The sequence below is a fragment of the Lontra canadensis genome, unplaced genomic scaffold (assembly GCF_010015895.1).
Source record: "Lontra canadensis isolate GAN:19392208 unplaced genomic scaffold, GSC_riverotter_1.0 scaffold74, whole genome shotgun sequence".
NCBI lineage: Eukaryota > Metazoa > Chordata > Mammalia > Carnivora > Mustelidae > Lontra > Lontra canadensis.
This window is the reverse complement of record NW_022631068.1, coordinates 3,065,971-3,086,589: the sequence shown is the minus strand read 5'-3', so window position 1 is coordinate 3,086,589 and position 20,619 is coordinate 3,065,971. Positions and strand designations below refer to the sequence as shown.

General features: G+C 39.5%; 1 protein-coding gene across 5 annotated transcripts in view; it reads left to right on the top strand.

Annotated features, from left to right (window-relative positions):
* The first annotated feature begins 89 nt into the window (after positions 1-89).
* Positions 90-20,619, top strand: part of UEVLD (UEV and lactate/malate dehyrogenase domains) — a 53,234-nt gene continuing 32,704 nt past the window's right edge. For 3 of the 5 annotated variants that reach the window (XM_032881176.1, XM_032881178.1, XM_032881180.1), the window contains exons 1-4: positions 90-167; positions 6,600-6,684; positions 10,686-10,751; positions 15,983-16,146. In XM_032881176.1, the coding sequence (XP_032737067.1) occupies positions 120-167; positions 6,600-6,684; positions 10,686-10,751; positions 15,983-16,146 (363 nt within the window). In that variant the 5' untranslated portion in view covers positions 90-119. Of the gene's footprint in view, positions 168-6,599; positions 6,685-10,685; positions 10,752-15,982; positions 16,147-20,619 lie in introns of those variants that run through there. The other 2 variants (XM_032881177.1, XM_032881179.1) reach the window with 2 other exon arrangements.

Sequence of the window (20,619 nt, the reverse complement as noted above, 5' to 3'; positions counted from 1 at the left end):
GGCGAAGGGGCGTGGCCTTGGACGGCTCGGGAGACTTGGACCTCGGCGGCCTCCGTCCAAGGGTGGGCACGGAAGGAGTTCCGCGAGCTGGAGTCACGGAACCTGGCTCCGGGAGGTGGATGGAGATGGAGTTCGACTGCGAGGGTCTCAGACGGCTACTGGGCAAGGTGCGAGCAGCCCTCCGGGCCGGGTCAGGGGCCTCGGGGTGTCGGGGCCGGGCTGCCTCGTCGAGACGTTTCCCCGACTCATCTTGGGGTTTGGAGCGGAGGCGGGCTGGCCTGAAGCCGGCTGCTGGGAGTGTCCCCCGGGAGGCTGTGGTCTCTCCCTCCCGAGCCCTCAGTCCCAGGGTGGGGGCTGTGGCTCCGCCCACGATTCCTCCGGGCCCGCATCCTCCACCCGGTGGGAAACTTTCTCACGCCACCAGCGTCTCGGGTTCTCAAACTGCTCCCGGCACTCGCCTGTCCCTTTAACCACGCCTTTCTCTCTGCTGATAGGGCCTGCCCCTTTTTTCTGGACTTGCAGTCTCCTCTTTCTGAGACTCAACTCAGATGTCACTCCCTGCAAGCTTTCGGAATCGCGCCCTTCTCCCTTCTTGCTTTCGGAAGTCTGGATTATCACGTTGTGGAGTAATTACTTACTTACAATTATTTATTTATTCATGCGGTGTACTCACCGCAGAGACGGTGCTGTTGTATTCCCTTCCCTAGCACTGTGCCTGACCACTGCGGAGGTGCTACATAACTGCAGTGAATGAAAGACTTGAGTAGTTACAGGAAGGTTGAGTGAGAGGCCTGACCCAGAAATCTAACCTACATTTCTGGGGCATGACTAGTACCAGTTTCCAGTTTAGTCCAGGCCATTGGTCCAGGCTCTTTGATTTCCCACCAGTGTATACTCTGAGGCAACCCACCTTTCCCCAGCTTTCTAGTTAAGTGATTCTTAATTTTCTTAAGACTTCTCTATGCAGAAATCATACATGCATGCTATTTGGGGAGAAGGGATTTGCCTTAGTTGGGGCAGTTTGCACATCTGTGCGAGGTTGTGAAGCCTCGTGACTGAAAGTGTTTATTTAATTGATTTAAATGATTTTATCTGCTGGTACAGGTGGGTATAGATTTTGTAGGAAGAAAAGTATCATGCTTATGACTACGCCCTTTGTGTCTTCTCTTCACAGAATGTATCAAGTTTTTAAATGAGGGGAGCATGACATATTATTGTTCAGTGGGAAGAAATGTTAAAGTTGAGAGTAGAATAAGAACTTTATAATTTTTCCTTCATTAGATTAGCATGAATTAAGATAATTTGAAATGATTTGGAGGATGCAATATTTATAATTTTTCCTAAATTAGATTAGCATGAATTAAGCTAATTTGAAATGATTTGGAGGATGCTAGTGGTTTAATGACTATTTAACCATTTTGGAGAAACTTTGGCCTTGTTAATTTGATTATGTGTGATTTATATCCCTTCTGCATTTAGGTAGATACCACAGAGAATTCATAGTATATGAAGCAACAGACATTTGCAGAATTATCTATAACTAAAAATTAGAAACAACCCAAATGTGCATTGACAGAAGGAAGAATCATTTGTTGTATATTCACACAATGGAAAACATTACTGTGTGGCAGTGAAAATTAACTGCAATGTGCAACAATACAAATGAATCTTAGAAACATTATATTGAGTGAAAAAAAATTGGAAGTTACATGGAAAGTTATAATTTGGTAAAACCAACAAAATTAAAATTAAACAAAAACTAAACAATCAATAGCGTGTTGTTTAGGGATACACACATATGCATGATAAAAGCAGATGAAGGCAGAGAAATGTAAATCTGAGTTAAAGGGAGGCAGTTGAATGGGTAAGAGGAGCACTCAGACAGATATAATGGTATTGGAGGGGTCTGTGCTGTCTTAATATAGTATCCAGTAGCCACAAGTGGCTATTTGTCAGAATTAGATAAAATTAAAAATTGAGTTTCTGAGTCACACCAGCCGCATTTTAATTGTCAACAACCACATGTGTCCTGTGGCTCCTATATTAGATCCTCACGTATAGATCTTTTCCATCATGGCAGAAAGTTTTGTTGGACATTACTATTCTGGATCTTATGTGAGCATGTTGGTGCATGGGTATTTATTCTTCCAAATTAGTGTGTATGTTTGTGTGTGTGTGTGTGTGTGTGTGTGCGCGTGCACGCACGTGTGTATACATGTATGTATATATTCTTTAGTTTGTATTAAATATTAAGTTTAGGGGTGCCTGGGTGGCTCGGTTAAGCGTCCGACTATTGATTTCAGCTCAGGTCATGATCTCAGGGAGTGGGATATGGGGAGACCCGTATCAGGCTCCACACTCAGCCTTCATGCTCAGTGGGGAGTCTGCTTGGGATTCTCCCTCTCTCCCTCCCTTTCCCTCTGCCCCTACCCGCCCCCCCCCACTTGCATGTGCACATGTGCACTCTCTTTCTCTCTCCATCAAAAAAATAAATATTTTAAGAAACAAATATTAAGTGTAGAAAAATTAATCTGGTTCCCTCATTGGTATTTCAGAATTTTGTGGTTCCCACATCACTAGTTATCTTGGACAAGTAGCTTAACCTACTTTTGTTCACTCATAGAATGTAAGATTGGACTTGATCTGTAAGATGTGTGCCAGTTAACATTTTTTAATAAAATGATGCCACAAAGTATTCCTCATAGTGTGTCCTATATTTGAGGATGTCATAATAAGAGTACTCTTATACATCTTCCTAAATATAAGCCCCCACTAAATAAACATAATATAGCAGATAAAGTTAAAATTTTAGTAACTTCTCAATTTTTCAGTGTTATTGACTTTTTTTAAATTAATTTTTTATTTTTTATTAATATATAATGTATTATTAGCCCCAGGGGTACAGGTCTGTGAATCGCCAGGTTTACACACTTCACAGCACTCACCATAGCACATACCTCCCCAGTTTCCAAAACCCCACCACCCACTCCCTAATCCCCTCCCCCCAGGAACCCTCAGTTTGTTTTGTGAGATTAAGAGTCTCTTATCTCTTACTGTTTGTCTCCCTCCTGATCCCATCTTGTTTACTGACATTTTTTTGTTTTTAAAGTAGGCTCCATGCGGAGCATGGAGCATGGAGCCCGGTGTGGGCCCTCGGTGTGGGGCTTGAATTCACAATCTCAGGTCAAGACCTGAGCTGAGATCAAGAGTTGGAGGCTTAACTGACTGAGCCACCCAGGTGCCCCAAGTGTTACTAACTCTTGTGACACTATAATCGCTTTAGTTTTAGAATCTCCCAGGCCACATGTTTTCTCTTTCGTGACAGGCCTGCTCCCTTTAAGTACATCGTATAGTCTGAGGCACATTTCCTTAGAGAATGTTCCGTACACTTCTCTTAGGTGGTATGGAACAGTAAGGGAATATATGCCTTAATATTGCACTAAGAAGATATTCTATTTCATATATAGTGAAAATGATGTGAACATTTTTTTCAGGAAAAATGAAATAGGTCTTTTTTTAGGTGTCAAAAAGGCAAATCACATATTTGACTAGTAGTGACATTTGGGTATTCAAGCCCTGAAGAAGACTGCTTTTGCCCCCTTTCGACCAACTTTTATAGCAATTTCGCAATTAAATCCATTCTGATGTATATCCCTAGGTGATTAATCACATTCTCACAGGATTAGAAAAAACAGCTTATAATTTTAGGTAGAAAACAAAAGTTTTCATTCATAATAAATATTCCAGGTGACAACAGTGCAAGCTTTTGTACATTTGTGGGATGATTTCATTCACATTATTTACACTGAGTCAGGGACCCTGAATCTGGGCCTCATTTCACTCTGCTGCAGTTAATCTGGTCAGTTCTTAGTTTTGATGCCCAGTCCTGTCGATCATAATTTCTTTCTGTATCCACTCTTCTCATATACATCTGCCTCTTTGCTAATTCCCATCCAATCAGCCTACATTTATCAGAGGCATACCCTGTGCTGAGTGCTGTGGGGAGATACAGAGATGAATAAGACATGATTCCTGCTCTCAAGTGATTAATAATCATAGACTTTTTCTCCTGCCAAATTCTTTCCCATGTTAAAATGATCTTCTCCATTCCCTCTAATTTTCTGTACCATTCTAGACTCTAATGTAGATTGTAGACAGCTCTTCTTCGAGGCCTTTCTCTAACTTAGATATGCTTCATGTGGGTTCTTCATTTCTTGCCTGTACTTACTATTATATATGTTTTTGTTTAATATTCCACTTTTACATGTGTTAATCATGAGGCATACCTGTGAAGTTGCTAGGTAGTAGGGGAGCTGTATTTCCTTTGCAAATGAAAAGCTTAAGGCTCAGAGAGAGGGAACAGAATCTATTAGCAGTTATTCCCCATTTCTTCCCAATCTCCCATAATCGTAGGCACCTACTAGTCTCCTTTCTGCTTCATGGATTTGCCTATTCTGGATATTTCATATACAAATCATATAATTTGTGGCCTTTTGTGTCTGGTTTCTTTCACTTAGCCTAACAGTTTTCAAGGTTCATTCATGTGGTAGTATATATCAGTTCTTTATTCTTTTTATGGCCGAATATTCCATTTTATGGATTTATCACATTTTATTTATCCATTCATCAGTTGATGGACTTTTAGCTTGGTTTGTTGTTGTTGGCTTTTATGAATAATGCTGCTTTGAACAATTCTGCACACTTTTTTTGTATGACATATGTTTCTACTTTTTTTGGTTATATACCTCAGAGTGGAATTCCTGACTGCCAGACTTTTTCGAAGCAGCTGTACCATTTTCTTACCAGCAGTGGTTTATATATCCTGGGGTTCTGATTCTCCACATCCTCTCCCATACTTGTTGTCTTTTTTATTATGGCATGTCCTTTTTTTTTTTTTTTTTTTTTAAGATTTATTTATTTGAGAGAGAAAAAGGGTGAGTTGAGGGAGAGGGAGAGGGAGAGAATCTTCAAGTTGACTCCCCGCTGAGCATGGAGCCTGATGTGGGGCTCGACCCCACTACCCATGAGATCACGAGCTGAGGACCTGAACTGAAACCAAGAGTGGGACGTTCAACCAGATGAGCCACCAGGCGCCCCAGCCTGTCTTTTAGTTATAGTATGAATCCTCCAACTTTTGTGTTCTTTTACAAGATTGTTTTTGGCTATTCTAGGTCTCCTCCATTTCAATATGAATTTTAAGATCAGTTTGTAAATTTTTGCAAATTAAAAAAAAAGCCATTTGGGATTTTGATAAGGATTGTTGTTTATTGAATCTGTTGAGGAATATTGCCATCTTAACAATGGTAAGTTTTCTGATCTATTAACAAGGGATGGCTTTCTTTTACTTAGATATACTTCAATTTCTTTCAACAAGAAAGTGTTATAGTTTTTACACTGAGTTTTACATCTTGTTGTTAAATTTATTCCTGAGTGGTTTTTTTCTTTTTGATACTATTGCAAATGCAATTGTTTTCTCAAATTCGTTTTCAGATTGAGAAAAGATTCTTTTTTTTTTTCCTAAAGATTATTTAGACAGAGAGCATTAGCAGGGGGAGGGGCAGAGGAAGAGGGAGAAGTAGATACCCGGTGAGCAGGGAACCCCATTCGGGGCTCAATCCCCGGACCCTGGGATCATGACCTGAGAGCCAAAGGCAGACGGTTAACCAGCTGAGTCACCTAGGCACCCCGAGAAAAAATTCTGAACATACTTTTTTTTTTTTCCTTCATGTAATCCCCAGCACAAGTCTAGAGGTAAGTATTGTTTCTCTTTGCAAATGAGGAAAAAGATTTAAAGAAGTTAAATGATTTTGCCAAGGTAGTATTTCAGGGAGTATATCTGGATGAGTGAGGAGGCAGTTTGCTCACCTTGACGGCGGACCATTGAATGCTGTCTGTCCTTCCTTCCAAAGCCAGGATGCAGTACCAGGAGGGTTGGGAGGGATCAAGGAGTCTCAAGTGAATGAGGTATTCAAGAATGAGACTTGCATCTAGAACGTGGTGATGTGGGTGCTCCTGTCCTATTCCTTAAGCCTTCAGGGTGTATTGGGAGGCTGTTTGAGTCAGTGATGAAAAGCCCAGGCCCAGGGGTGCCTAGGTGGCTCAGGAGGTTAAGCCTCTGCCTTTGGCTCAGGTCATGATCTCAGGGTCCTGGGATTGAGCCCTGTGTTGGGCTCACTGCTCAGCAGGGAGCCTGCTTCCCCTTCTCTCTCTGCCTGCCTGTCTACCTACTTGTGCGCGCGCGCGCGCGCGCTCTCTCTCTCTCTCTCTCTCTCTCTCTGTAAAATAAATAAATAAATCTAAAAAATAATAATAATAATAAGACCAGGCCGAGTTTGAGCTCTGACTTCACTCCTTAATTTGCTACCTAATTCAGCAAGTCATTTTGATTCTCTTTTATTTTCATCCTCCTTAGAGTAGAGCAGTTATCAGCCCTATTAACCTTCATGGGGTCCTTATTAAGAGGATTAAATCACATACTATCCATATTCCTGAAACTCAGAGCCCAGGGCTTAGCACATAGTATTCTGTTAAAAGTTCACTGTAATTGTTCTGCTGCTTAAAGCTTTATTCTTATTCCATTCTCATTTTTCTCTTTTCAGTACAAGTTCAGAGATCTAACTGTGGAAGAACTAAAGAATGTAAATATGTTTTTCCCACATTTCAGATATTCTATGGACACCTATGGTAAGAATCATAACCCCTAGTTTTAGCTACATTAAATTGTTAATTATTCACAGAGAGCTACAAAGTTATAATTTCTCATTTCTCTCTTCTGTCCCTTGATTTTGAACTATACTTTGCAACCTGTGGTTTAGGAGGAAATTTAAGTTAATACAATGTATTGTATTAGTTTTCTGTTGCTGCCAGAACAAATTAGCAAAAATGTTACAGGCTTAAATACAGAAAACAAATTTTGGTTGCCAGAGGGGTTGTGGTGCTGGGGTGCATGGGTGAAAGAGAGGAAGGCAATTAAGAGTACACTTAACTCGATAAGCACTGACAAATATATAGAATTGTTGAATCATAATATTGTACATCTGAAACTAATAGAACACTGTGTTATTATGCTTGAATATAAATGAGTAAGTAAATAAAATAAAAAGCGAACAATGACAACCAATCAGCACAAATTTAGTAGCTTAAAAAAACTGAAGTTTAGGGGCACGTGGTTGGCTCAGTCTGTTAAGCATCTGCCTTCAGCTCAGGTCGTGATCCTGCAGTCCTGGGATCGAGTCCTACATTGGGCTCCCTGCTCAGTGGGAGCCGGTTTCTCCCCCTCCCTCTGCTGCTGCTCTCTCTCAAACAAATAAAATCTTTAAAATAAAAAACAACAACAAAAAGCAAAACTCAAGGTTACTGTCTTACAGTTCTGTAACCTAGAAGTGCAACACATGTTTGGACTAAAATCGAAGTGTTGGAAAGTCTTAGTTCCTTTATGGAGGCTCTGGCAAAGGGTCTGTTTCCTTGCCTTTTTATTATTTTTATTTTTTTTAAAGTTTATTTATTTCTTTTAGTAATCTCTACATACAAGGTGGGGCTGAAACTCATGACCCTGAGATCAAGAGTTGCATGATCCACTGACTGAGCCAGCTAGGTGCCCCTCCTTGCCTTTTAAAATTTCTAATGGTGACCCACATTCTTTTGCTCCTGATCTCTTTCCTCCATCTTCAAAGGTAGCAATGTTGCATCTCTCAGACCATCCTTCTGTAGCCATATCTTTTTTTTTTTTTTAAGAACCAATGTGATTAGATTAGGCTCACTCCAATAGCATAGGATAATTTCCCCATCCCAGGGTTCTTAACTTAATTGCATCTAAAATGTCTCTTTGCTAAATAAGTTAACATATTCACAGGTTCCAAGGGTTAGGATTTTGGGCATCTATGGAGGCCATTATTCTGCCTACCATATGGTTGATTCTGAATTATTAATAACAAAAGTTTTAGTTATCTTGTTCACTTATAGTTGCCTAAGAAAGATTTTACGTTACCATCTTTCAGAATTTCTGACCATAAGCCATACATGGAGATACATTTCTTTTTAAAGATTTCATTTGTTGGGGCACCTGGGTGGCTTAGTGGGTTAAGCCGCTGCCTTCGGCTCAGGTCATGATCTCAGGGTCCGGGATCGAGCCCCGCATCAGGCTCTCTGCTTGGCAGGGAGCCTGCTTCCCCCTCTCTCTCTGCCTGCTTCTCTGCCTACTTGTGATCTCTGTCTCTTTGTCAAATAAATAAATGAAATCTTAAAAAAAAAAAAGATTTCATTTGTTCATTTGAGAGAGAGCATGAGAGAGAGAGTGCACACAAGCATCAAGGAGGGGTAGAGGAAGAAGGAAACTCCCTTCCGATGAGCAGGGAGCCCGATGTGGGACTCTATCCCAAGACTCTGGGATTTATTGAATGCCTGATATGTTACCAAATGTTTTAGCTACATTATCTTACATATTTTTTACAACCAAAGCTGTGAGGGTGCCTGGGTGGCTCAGTGGGTTAAGCTGCTGCCTTCGGCTCAGGTCATGATCTCAAGGTCGTGGGATCGAGTCCCGTATCAGGCTCTCTGCTCAGTGGGGAGCCTGCTTCCTCCTCTCTCTCTCTCTGCCTGCCTCTCCATCTACTTGTGATCTCTCTCTGTCAAATAAATAAATAAAATCTTTGAAAAAAAAAAAAAAAGCTGTGAGGTGTTACCACCTTCGTTTTTCAGATAAAGAACCTGAGGCTCAAAAAGAGTTTAAATAGCTCGCTCAAGTACACAGGAAGTTAGAGATGGAGTCGGCTTTGTACATGTGTCTGTCTTGCCTTCTGCTCAAATACAGCTTGTTCTTTTATTTTTTTATCCTTTTTTTTTCTTAAGATTTTATTTATTTCCCAGAGAGAGAGAGAGACAGGGAGAGAGGGAGCACAAGCAGGGTGAGTGTGAGAGGGAGAAGCAGGCTTCCTGCTGAGCAGAGAGCCCATTGTGGGGCTCAATTCCAGGACCCTGGGATCATGACCTGAGCCGAAGGCAGACGCTTAATGACTGAGCCACCCAGGCGCCCCTAGCTTGTTCTTTTAAAGGTCTTTCTTCATCATAGAGACTTAAAAATGTCATTATACCAGTTAATTCTTAGTTTCATTTTCTCCATTTAGAGCAAGCTAGCCATGCCATTAAACTCTTAAGCTATAGGATTAATATTGTCAGTGTACATTTCATTTTTGAATACAGCGATAGTCATGTGTCATAATCACTTCTATTTTGGATTATTAGATTATATATATTTACACCTACATCTTCTCTACCACATTTCTAGGTTATTCTGTTTTCTTGAGTAACAGTCCCTTTTCCACTGTTCTTTTTCATTTTTGTTTTTGCCATGGAGTGAGATCCCTTTACCCACTCTTACCTTTACTTATATAGTTCAAGGTAAACATTTGTGTTTATGTATCCTCTTGGCCTTGAATTTTCTATCAGCCTGGTTTCCTCTTTTCACTTTCTAATAGGTCATAAAATTTAGTTAGAATTTTTCCTCCTATTGCCTAAATAGGATGGTTACTAAGTATTAAGAGAACTACCTTCTCAGGCAGTTGAGTAGTTTGAAACCAGAGGTAGTGTTTTCTGTATTCAGTTCAGAGTTGAGAGCATTAATTCTCTGCCACTGTATACACAGTCATTGATGGGTTAAGTTGAAGTTACAGACACATGAAGGTGGAAAAAAGATTGAAAATAATGGAGTTAAAGAAATTGAGGAAGATAATTAGTGATCTTTCTTTTTTTTTTTCCTTAAAGATTTTATTTATTTATTTGACAGACAAAGATCACAAGTAGACAAGAGAGGCAGGCAAAGAGAAGTGGGAGTGGGGGGAAGCAGGCTCCCTGCTGAGCAGAGAGCCCGATGCGGGGCTCGATCCCAGGACCCTGAGATCATGACCTGAGCTGAAGGCAGAGGCTTTAATCCACTGAGCCACCCAGGCACCCAATTAGTGATCTTTCAAAAAAGTCAGTTTAAAAAATAAAGCTAACACTTTTTTCCTTATAAAATTATAGTCTGGGGACGACTGGGTGGCTCAGTTGGTTGGACGACTGCCTTCGGCTCAGGTCATGATCCTGGAGTCCCGAGATCGAGTCCCGCATCGGGCTCCCGGCTCCGCAGGGAGTCTGCTTCTCTCTCTGACCTTCTCCTTGCTCATGCTCTCTCTCACTGTCTCTCTCTCAAATCAATAAATAAAAAAAATCTTTAAAAAAAAAATTATAGTCTGGTATCTGAAAGTGATTATAACTGATTTGTTACATGTGACAATTATTTGATAATGTCCCCACATTTGCTAATCCTAAACTTCTTAGGTGTGTTTTCACATTAACTCATTAGATCCTTATGACAACTTTATGATGCAGTCTTACTGTCTTTATTGTATAGATGATGGAACTGAATGTCAAAGAGATTGAAGTAGCCAAAAGTTGCCGGTGTCTGAGTGGGGAAAGTAGGCCTAGAACCTGGGATTTCTGTATCAAAGCCCTGTGTGTTTTCAGCTGTCCTCTTGACTTTCTAAGAAAACAGTATCTAGTAATTTCCCCCTTGTCAGCATATTTACAGATTCAAAGATGATGAACTTTAGAAATTATGTGTGCTTCTTTACATGTGTATATGCATGCTACAAACTTAAAACTGTTTTTTCTACTTTTGAGTGCACATTTTGGGGCTTTTTTTCTTCCAGTGTTCAAAGATAGTTCCCAGAAAGACCTGCTGAATTTCACTGGCACTATTCCTGTGATGTATCAGGGTAAGTGTGGCAATTGAGAAAATGTGGGAGTTTTGTAAAAGAGCCACTAAACAAGAACTTACCTTTGTTTAGTCCCCTAACATTCTGAAAGTATTTTCACATATATTTTTTCATATATATATATGTGTGTGTGTGTGTGTGTGTGTGTGTATAAAATCTATACAGAACCTTGTTGGACATAGCAGAATGCTGTCCCATCTAGTCGGTGGCCTAGATTAATAACAGTTAATCCAGTTCAGTTCAACAAATACTTACTGAGTGTCAACTATGTGCGACTACTCTGCTAGGGGCTAGTGTACAGAGGAAGATAAGACAGGTGTGGGGGAGGAAGATCTTCCTCTGCTCTTAGCTGGACTTAGAATCAAATTGACATGAGACGGATAAAAAGGAGAAATTCAAACTAAATAGGTGTGTGTATGGGGGATGCACCAGATGTGAGATTCCAAAGGCAATGCGGTAACATGAAGCTTATATGAGCTAAGGAGAGGGGAGGGGCCTGTGGACACAAAAGGGAAACAAACATTTAGCAAGAAGGGAAAGGAGATGCTTGGAAAAACAAAGGTTGCCCTATTATGTAGTAAGTTTTTTAGGTAAAGGGGAGTCTCTGTAAGGAACTCTTTTCCTGGTACAGGCTCGTCTTTCCCGCGTAAATTTCGGCATTTGAGAGGGAGACAGAGAGCATTTCCTGTATCTGCTGGGTTTCGATTACTTTTAACTCAAAATCATCTTTATGCCAAAGTGGCCTGTCTTGGGCTGCCTGCCCTGGGCTCCTACACAGATATAGGCCTGCTCTTAGGGAGCGTTCTTGTTGCTTTCCATAGCAAAATGCAAGGATCACACCTTTTTCTCCATTACATCAGTGTTTTATTCCTCTCCCTTTCCATCTGTATGATGTCCCCATTCTATGGGTGAAACTGAATCTTAGCCTTGTCAAGTGATTTACCTAAGACCACATAGTGGTATCAGGCTATAACTTGAAACTCCAACAGGAAATTTGAGGCCATTAGAGCTCAAAGAAAGCAACATATTTTCAGGTGGCCTGACAGGTTAAAATAATTAAGTGCCAAAAAGAACAAACAAAAAAATCACTAGCTCCCCTATACTTAACTCTTCCTAGTTTTCCAGACCTACTTCTGTCAATATTCAACAGGACTAACCTTTCACATAGGTATGGGTGATTCTTCTATAGTATGATGTAAAGAACACCAGGGAAGCATTGGTTTTAATATATTTCTCTGAAGGGGTGCCTGAAATGCCACAACTAAAAATTTATTCCTCTTTTAAAATGCAAAAAATCCCAGGAAGGATATTATCCAAAATCACTAATACACAGTGCTGTGTTTATAGAAAATGCTTGATAAATATTTATTGAATGGTTGAGTTTGTTTATTTGGTTTCTGACTAATAAATGAATTTGCTGGGCATGTGAGAGAGGAGGTGCCCTGAAAAAAGGGCTGAGGAGGATTTGAAAACAAATGGGGAGAGAACAGTGGAGTTTGCTCCTTTACCAAAGGTTCAGCTCTGTACTGTGGGAATACACTACTTAAAAGGCACAAAGAAGCTATATTTCAGGGGACTTTTTTCAAAGCAGGTGCTTCATTTCAGTAGTCCCCAGACTGTTATAAACCCTCCCTAATTTCTTCCCATCCGTAATCGTCATTGCCAGGGGTGCGCTCATCTTTTATTCATGTCCCACTATGACACCTGCTTTGGCACAAGAAATGCATAGAAATTCAGTTTGGTTTTTATACATAGCAATGTGGTTGCAGATGAAAGTCGCTAGCAGTGAGCTCTGCAGAAACTGCAAAATTGATTTTCATTTTCCTCCTTGCTCCTTTCCTGCCAACCTCTCAGACTCTTACCAGGCTGCCTAGAGAACCTTTCTCAGACCTGATCCCCATTGCTTGTGTTCTGCATTTATTATGATTAGATATTAGAAAGAGAGAGAGAGAATTATTGCCTACCCTAATGACTGATTGGTTGATGGATTTCATTCCCAATTCTTACCCACCCCAGTGATGTCAAGGGTAATTATATATTAACAGAGGAGCTCATGAATTTAAATGAGTCACTGCTCAGTGTGGGGAAGTAACAGGAGGGTGTAAAACTTATTTTAATATCATTGGTATGATGCCCCTCATTGGCATTCTGCCTTTCCAAGAGCCAAGGAGTTATTTCATTGATTCTTACACTGGGTCTTCCAAGGTGATAATGGTACCTGCAGTACCTTTATCTTTGCAGTACACTCTTTTTTTTCTCTGCTTTTGAGTAGAATTATATCAACTCAGTGTGATCCACACTAGTTATTTCCTGCCGATCAGACGGTCAGAATGTATTGTCTTTATTGTCTGTAAAATGGCACAATAGTACAGCCTCGCTCTAGGACTATGAGGATTAAATGAATTACTGTAAGTAAAGCTCTTGGCATTATGCCTGGCACATAATAGATGCTTAATAAATGTTGACCGTGATTATTTGTCTGCTTATATTTCTTTCAGTTACTAGTTTTATTAGTATACTAATAATGTATACTCATGCTAAGAAAACTTAAACAATTGAGAAAGGACGAGGTTAAGCTTATAACTAACTTCCTACCCACTCCTATTCGCTTGATGAATCTTCCATTGATACTTCCTTATACATACCTGCAGACATTTCTCGATTATTTCTTATTATCTCTCCAAGATTGTGTCAAGGTTGTGATGACACTTTTTCTTCATCCACTCATTCTTTAGAGATGTGTATTCATCTTAATATGATGATATGCATCTGAACTTTATTTACAGCTAACTTAAGTTATACTTTTATGATATAATTACTTCAGATCTGAGGACTTTACCAGGAGTTCTGACTCTTTGGCAATGAATTATTGAAAGCTAAATGGGCAGGGTAGGAGACAGGGCATTTGCTGACAGAAAAGAATGGAGAAGAAGGAAGGAAGAAGAGAACAGAACACCAGTAGTGAATCTTACCAGTTAGACATGGGAATCAGGCTCACCCATTGCTTTGCCAAGCATGGGCTATGAAAATGCATGGACGCTCCTGGGGACGGGCATTGAGAGATGCAGCAGGTCCTTGATCAATTAGGAAGGTACCATCAATAGACATTTATTTCCTTTTCTTTAATGTGTAATGATTAACACAGAAAGTGGAACCATCAGGATTTGGCCTACTATAACTATATTATGAAACAAAAAAATTTGCATGGCCTAGAACGATGATTTTCAAATGTTTTGATTGTGACACACAATAAGAAATACTTTTATATACATAGTGTACACATGGGTGTGCAAACACACACTATATACATATATATCTTAAACACCATACTAACTGTCATTTATTTTATTTTCAATTCCATTTTAAGATATTGTTTGCAGCCTGCTAAATTAATTTTGTGACCAAATTATCATGAACACAATTTGAAAAACACTACTCTAGAAAATATATAATATTCGACAGAGTAACTACTTCTGGAGGAATCTGATGGTGTGTCTCAGTACCCGTCAGTCACTTTGTGGTGCTTTGATCACATGACTTTATAATCATAGAATTATCTACGGATCAATTGTTATATTATGCCTATACCCAAATTGTAAATATTTAGACACTATGGTAATGAATGTTGACTATACTTACTGTAGTGATCATTTTGCAGTATATACAAATATCAAGATACTACATTATACAGTGAAACTAATATGTTATATGTCAGTTGTATCCCAATTTAAAAAATTGTTTTAAGACTTAGACAAAAGTAGAAGAGGAGTGTGGTCCTGAGAACTAAATCACATGGAAAGCTTTTAAAAAATGTTATCCACACCCGTCCCATGGAATCAGAAGCTTTGGGGGAGTGGCCCAGATACTGGTATGTTTCCAAGTTCCTTAAGTGCTTTTAATGTGAAGACAGGGCTGAGTATCCTTGTATTTTTAGAGGAGGAACCAAGATGAGAAAAGCAGCTGTCAGTGGAAGGAAGATCTCCTTAGCAAAATAGGATTGTAGTGGAAAATAAAACTTGGCCTATTTCCAAAATGGGTTTGAGGTAAATTACAAAAATTGCCAACCCTTCATGGTATTCCCCATGTCATGCACCGTTCTAAGAATTGCATACCTTAACTAACTTTTACATACCTTAACTAACTTCATCCTCACAACAACCCAATGGGGTCAGAGGTATAATTATTTCCATTTTATAGGGGAAGAAATTGAGGCACAGGGAAGTTAAGGAACTTGCCTAAAAATCATAAAGCTAGTCATAGGTGAAACTAGGATTTGAACCTGGGCATTCTTGCTCCTGAGCTGCCCGGGTCACAAGTATAATGAAAGACATGCAGTAAGACCTGTCAGGAGATAGAACAGAACAGCTAAGGTAATTGATCAGATTTCTAGTTTAAGTTTAGTTTTTTACATTTTTATTAGGCTTAGCTTTGGGCTTGCTGGCATCCAGAGCCGTGAGAGATTTTTGCTCTTGGTAGGCTTGAGGTATGTACGTAGTAACTGGTTAACACTGAAAGGGCCTGCACTCAAGTTCCTGTCTCTCTGTACGCTCCATTCTAAGAACCACTGGACGAGGTAACTCTGGAGGTTATTTTCAGCTCCGAGTTCGATGTGTCTAACCCAGCTCGTTCGTGCTTAAGGAGTGACTTGAGGGTTGGTATCAAAAGTATTGACTTTGTCTTTGTTGATTGATTCATTTTTCATTTGTTTCTTCATTCACTCACTCTTACTTATATAAGAAACCTTTTTTCTCAGCCAGTATGTTAGGCACTGTACTTGGTGCAGGGGATATAGAAATGAATAATACATCATCCTCTGGGAGTTTACATTGTGAAAGGAAACACAGACCCTGTAGGCAAATAACTTCAACGCAGTATAAGTATAAAAATAGAAAGTGTCCACTACCTTTCAAGAAAGGTGGAATAGCGCTGCTCGGGTGGAACAAAGAAGGTTGCATGGATAAGATGCTGCAGCCCAGATTCCTGGCACAGCAGGTCTTATAAATATTTACTGAATTGCATGAGCTGGTCGTTGTCTTAATTTAATTTCTTCAAGTGTTATGCTGGTGCTTTCATGGGAACGTGAAAATGGAGAGGTAGGCCTTGATTTACATAAATCCTTTATATATACACTTGACGACACTACACGTCTTCAAATGCCACCTAGCTGTACCATAAATATGATGTGTGTGCTTCATCATTGTTTGAAAAAGTGTTTATTTTGTCTCAAATAGGTAATACGTATAATATACCAATTCGTTTGTGGATTTTGGATTCCCACCCTTTTGCTCCCCCCATTTGCTTCTTAAAGCCAACTGCAAATATGGGCATCTCAGTTGGAAAACACGTGGATGCTCAAGGCAGAATATACTTGCCCTGTCTTCAGAACTGGAGCCATGTAAGATACTTTGGATTTTCTTTTACAAGTTTTTGTTTTTCTGAGCATCTGTCTTTATCCTAAGGGTACAGATGAGGTACTGAATTTTCTTTCAATGGTATTCCTTGTATGGACTTGAAAAATATTTTGAAACTGAGCTCCTTGGAGTTGCTCAAGTTCCAGAACCCCAGTGACAGACCGCAGCCTGTATGAAGTGCTCTCTCCACGTTTGGAGCCAACTTTTATTTGCTCCCTCTTCTGATAGCTGCGCACTACTTGATAAAACATGTGAAAAGTTACTAGCAAGATATTGGACATTAGTTCCTAGTCCCTCCTTCTTAAAGATTCTTACATAATTTATGTAATTATTTGTAGTTTTGCCCAGTTTTAACCTTTATGTAAATTGAACCACACTGTATATAATCTTCTGTTACATGTTATGTTTTAACTGAGCATTAAGTTTTAACCAGTTTACTTGCTTTACAAGTTCTCACACGCAGTTCTGTTTTCTGGACTTTTCATCTACCATTACATTGAGCACTTCTCATTTTAAACAGTATTTTCAAAATACATCGTCTTTAAATTGGTTGCCAGATGATCTCACATAAAAAATATTGGCATAATGTATTTACAAATTGATCTGTTGTTAGAAATTTAATGATGAGCATCCTTAATATGTACATATAAATGTATATATATTATAAATCTTTAATAATTTCCCATTGATAAATTTCTAAGAGCAGGATTGTTGGATCAAAGTTTATAAATATTTTGAAGGCTATTCTTATATATTGCCAAATTCGTCTCCAAAAGGTAGACAATATGTATGTCAGCCATCACTTGAAATCAGCGTAGAATCCCTGTTTTGTAGTACTTTCATTCTAACAGAAGGTACTATCATTAAAGCAAAACAAACCTTTGCTTCTCTCTATATATTTACTTAGAAGGATATAGAGTATGTTCTCCTTTTTGTAAGTAATTTCAATTTTTATGAAAGGATAATTTACGTGTCCAGGAAGTTGTAGGACAGGAGGACTGGGAACCCCTGAATGAGACCAAGGATATGTCAAGAGTCAGGTAAAGCTGGAGTAGAGAATGGTGTTAGGATTACAACTTTTTAAAAAATATATATATCCTATAAAAAGGTGTGCAATTATTTTGTCTTTATACTTTTCTATATATTTCATATATATAAAACGAATAAAAAGAAGAAAAGAAGAAATGCAAAAGGAAGGGATGCTCACCAGGTGGCTGAGAGACATTAGGTGGAGGAACACTGACCTTTTACTTTATGAATCTGTACATGATTTGCTTTATTTGGTGATTTTAATAAATAAGATTCCCAGTTAAATGTGATAAATAGGGCATAATAAAAATTTGTCATTTGGAGGGACAAAAATGTTATCTTTTTTTTTTAATTTTTTAATTAACATACAATGTATTATTAGCCCCAGGGGTACATGTCTGTGAATCACCAGGCTTACACACTTCACAGCACTCACCATAGCACATACCCTCCCCAATGTCCATAACCCAACCACCTCTCCCTAGCCCCCTACCCCCGGCAACCCTCAGTTTGTTTTGTGAGATTAAGAGTCTCTTATGGTTTGTCTCCCTCCCGATCCCATCTTGTTTCATTTATTCCTTTCCTACCCCCCAAACCCCCCACGTTGCCTCTCAACTTCCTCATATCAGGGAGATCATGTGATAATTGTCTTTCTCTGATTGACTTATTTCACTAAGCATAATGCCCTCTAGTTCTATCCATGTCGTTGCAAATGGCAAGATTTCATTTCTTTTGATGGCTGCATAGTATTCCATTGTGTATATATATATACCACATCTTCTTTATCCATTCATCTGTTGATGGACATCTAGGTTCTTTCCGCAATTTGGCTATTGTGGACATTGCTGCTATTAAACATTCAGGTGCACATGCCCCTTCAGATCACTACATTTGTATCTTTAGGGTAAATATCCAGTAGTGCGATTGCTGGGTCATAGGATAGCTCTATTTTCAACTTTTTGAGGGACCTCCATGCTGTTTTCCAGAGTGGTTGCACCAGGTTGCATTCCCACCAACAGTGTAGGAGGGTTCCCCTTTCTCCGTATCCTTGCCAGCATCTGTCATTCCCTGACTTGTTAATTTGAGCCATCTGACTGGTGTGAGGTGGTATCTCATTGTGGTTTTGATTTGTATTTTCCTGATGCCAAGTGATGTGGAACAATTTTTCATGTGTCCATTGGCCATCTGGATATCTTCTTTATAGAAATGTCTGTTTGTGTCCTCTGCCCATTTCTTGATTGGATTATTTGTTCCTTGGGTGTTGAGTTTGATAAGTTCTTTATAGATTTTGGATGCTAACCCTTTATCTGATATGTTGTTTGCAAGTATCTTCTCCTATTCTGTCAGTTGTCTTTTGGTTTTGTTAACTGTTTCCTTTGCTGTGCAAGAGCTTTTGATCTTGATGAAGTCCCAATAGTTCATTTTTGCCCTTGCTTCCCTTGCCTTTGGCGATGTTCCTAGGAAGAAGTTGCTGTGGCTGAGGTCGAAGAGGTTGCTGCCTCTGTTCTCCTCAAGGATTTTGATGGATTCCTTTCTCACATTGAGGTCCTTCATTCATTTTGAGTCTTTGTTTGTGGTGTAAGGAAATGATCCAGTTTCATTTTTCTGCATGTGGCTGTCCAGTTTTCCCAACACCATTTGTTGAAGAGGCTGTCTTTTTTCCATTGGACATCCTTTCCTGCTTTGTCGAAGATTAGTTGACCATAGAGTTGAGGGTCTATTTCTGGGCTTTCTGTTCTGTTCCATTGATCTGTGTATCTGTTTTTGTGCCAGTACCATGCTGTCTTGATGATGACAGCTTTGTAGTAGAGCTTGAAGTCTGGAATTGTGATGCCACCAACTTTGGCTTTCTTTTTCCACATTCCTCTGGCTACTCGGGGTCTTTTCTGGTTCCATATAAATTTTAGGATTATTTGTTCCATTTCTTTGAAAAAAAAATGGATGGTATTTTGATAGGGATTGCATTAAACGTGTAGATTGCCTTAGGTAGCATAGACATTTTCACAGTATTTGTTCTTCCAATCCATGAGCATGGGACATTTTTCTATTTCTTTGTGTCTTCCTCAGTTTTTTTCATGAGTACTTTATAGTTTTCTGAGTATAGATTCTTAGCCTCTTTGGTTAGGTTTATTCCTAGGTGTCTTATGGTTTTGGGTGCAACTGTAAATGGGATGACTCCTTAATTTCTCTTTCTTCTGTCTTCATGTTGGTGTATAGAAATGCAGATGACTTCTGTGCATTGATTTTATACTCTGACACTTTACTGAATTCCTGTTCAAGTTCTAGCAGATTTGGAGTAGAGTCTTTTGGGTTTTCCACATATAGTATTATATCATCTGCAAAGAGTGATGGTTTGACTTCTTCTTTGCCAATTTGGATGCCTTTAATTTCTTTTTGTTGTCTGATTGCTGAGGCTAGGACTTCTAGTACTGTGTTGAATAGCAGTGGTGATAATGGACATCCCTGCCATGTTCCTGACCTCAGAGGAAAAGCTCTCAGTTTTTCTCCATTGAGAATGATACTCGCTGTGGGTTTTTCATAGATAGCTTTGATGATATTGAGGTATGTACCCTTTCTCCCTACACTGTGAGGAGTTTTGATCAAGAAAGAGATGCTGAAGGGCACCTGGGTGGCTCAGTGGGTTAAGCCTCTGCCTTCGGCTCAGGTCATGATCCCAGGGTCCTGGGATCGAGCCCCTCATCGGGCTCTCTGCTCAGTGGGGAGCCTGCTTCCCTTCCTCTCTCTCTCTGCCTGCCTCTCTGCCTACTTGTGATCTGTCAAATAAATAAATAAAAATCTTAAAAAAAAAAAAAAGAAAGAGATGCTGAAAAAGCTTTTGACAAAGTACAGCATCTATTGAGAGTATCACGTGGTTCTTGTTCTTTCTTTTATTAGTGTATTGTATCACATTGATTGATTTGCGGATGTTGAACTGACCTTGCCGCCCTGGAATAAATCCCACTTGGTTGTGGTGAATAATCCTTTTAATGTACTGTTGGATCCTATTGGCTAGTATTTTTTTTCTTTTCTTTTTTTTTTTTCTTTTTAAAGATTTTTTTTTTTTATTTATTTGACAGACAGATCACAAGTAGGCAGAGAGGCAGGCAGAGAGAGACAGGAGGAGGAGGCAGGCTCCCTCCTGAGCAGAGAGCCCGATGCGGGACTCGATCCTAGGACCCTGAGATCATGACCTGACTGAGCCACCCAGGCGCCCCCTATTGGCTAGTATTTTGGTGAGAATTTTTGCATCTGTGTGTCATCAAGGATTTTGGTCTGTAATTCTCTTTTTTGATGGGATCTTTGTCTGGTTTTGGGATCAAGGTAATGCTGGCCTCATAAAATGAGTTTGGAAGTTTTCCTTCCATTTCTATTTTTTTGGAGCAGTTTCAGGAGAATAGGAATTAATTCTTATTTAAATGTTTGGTAGA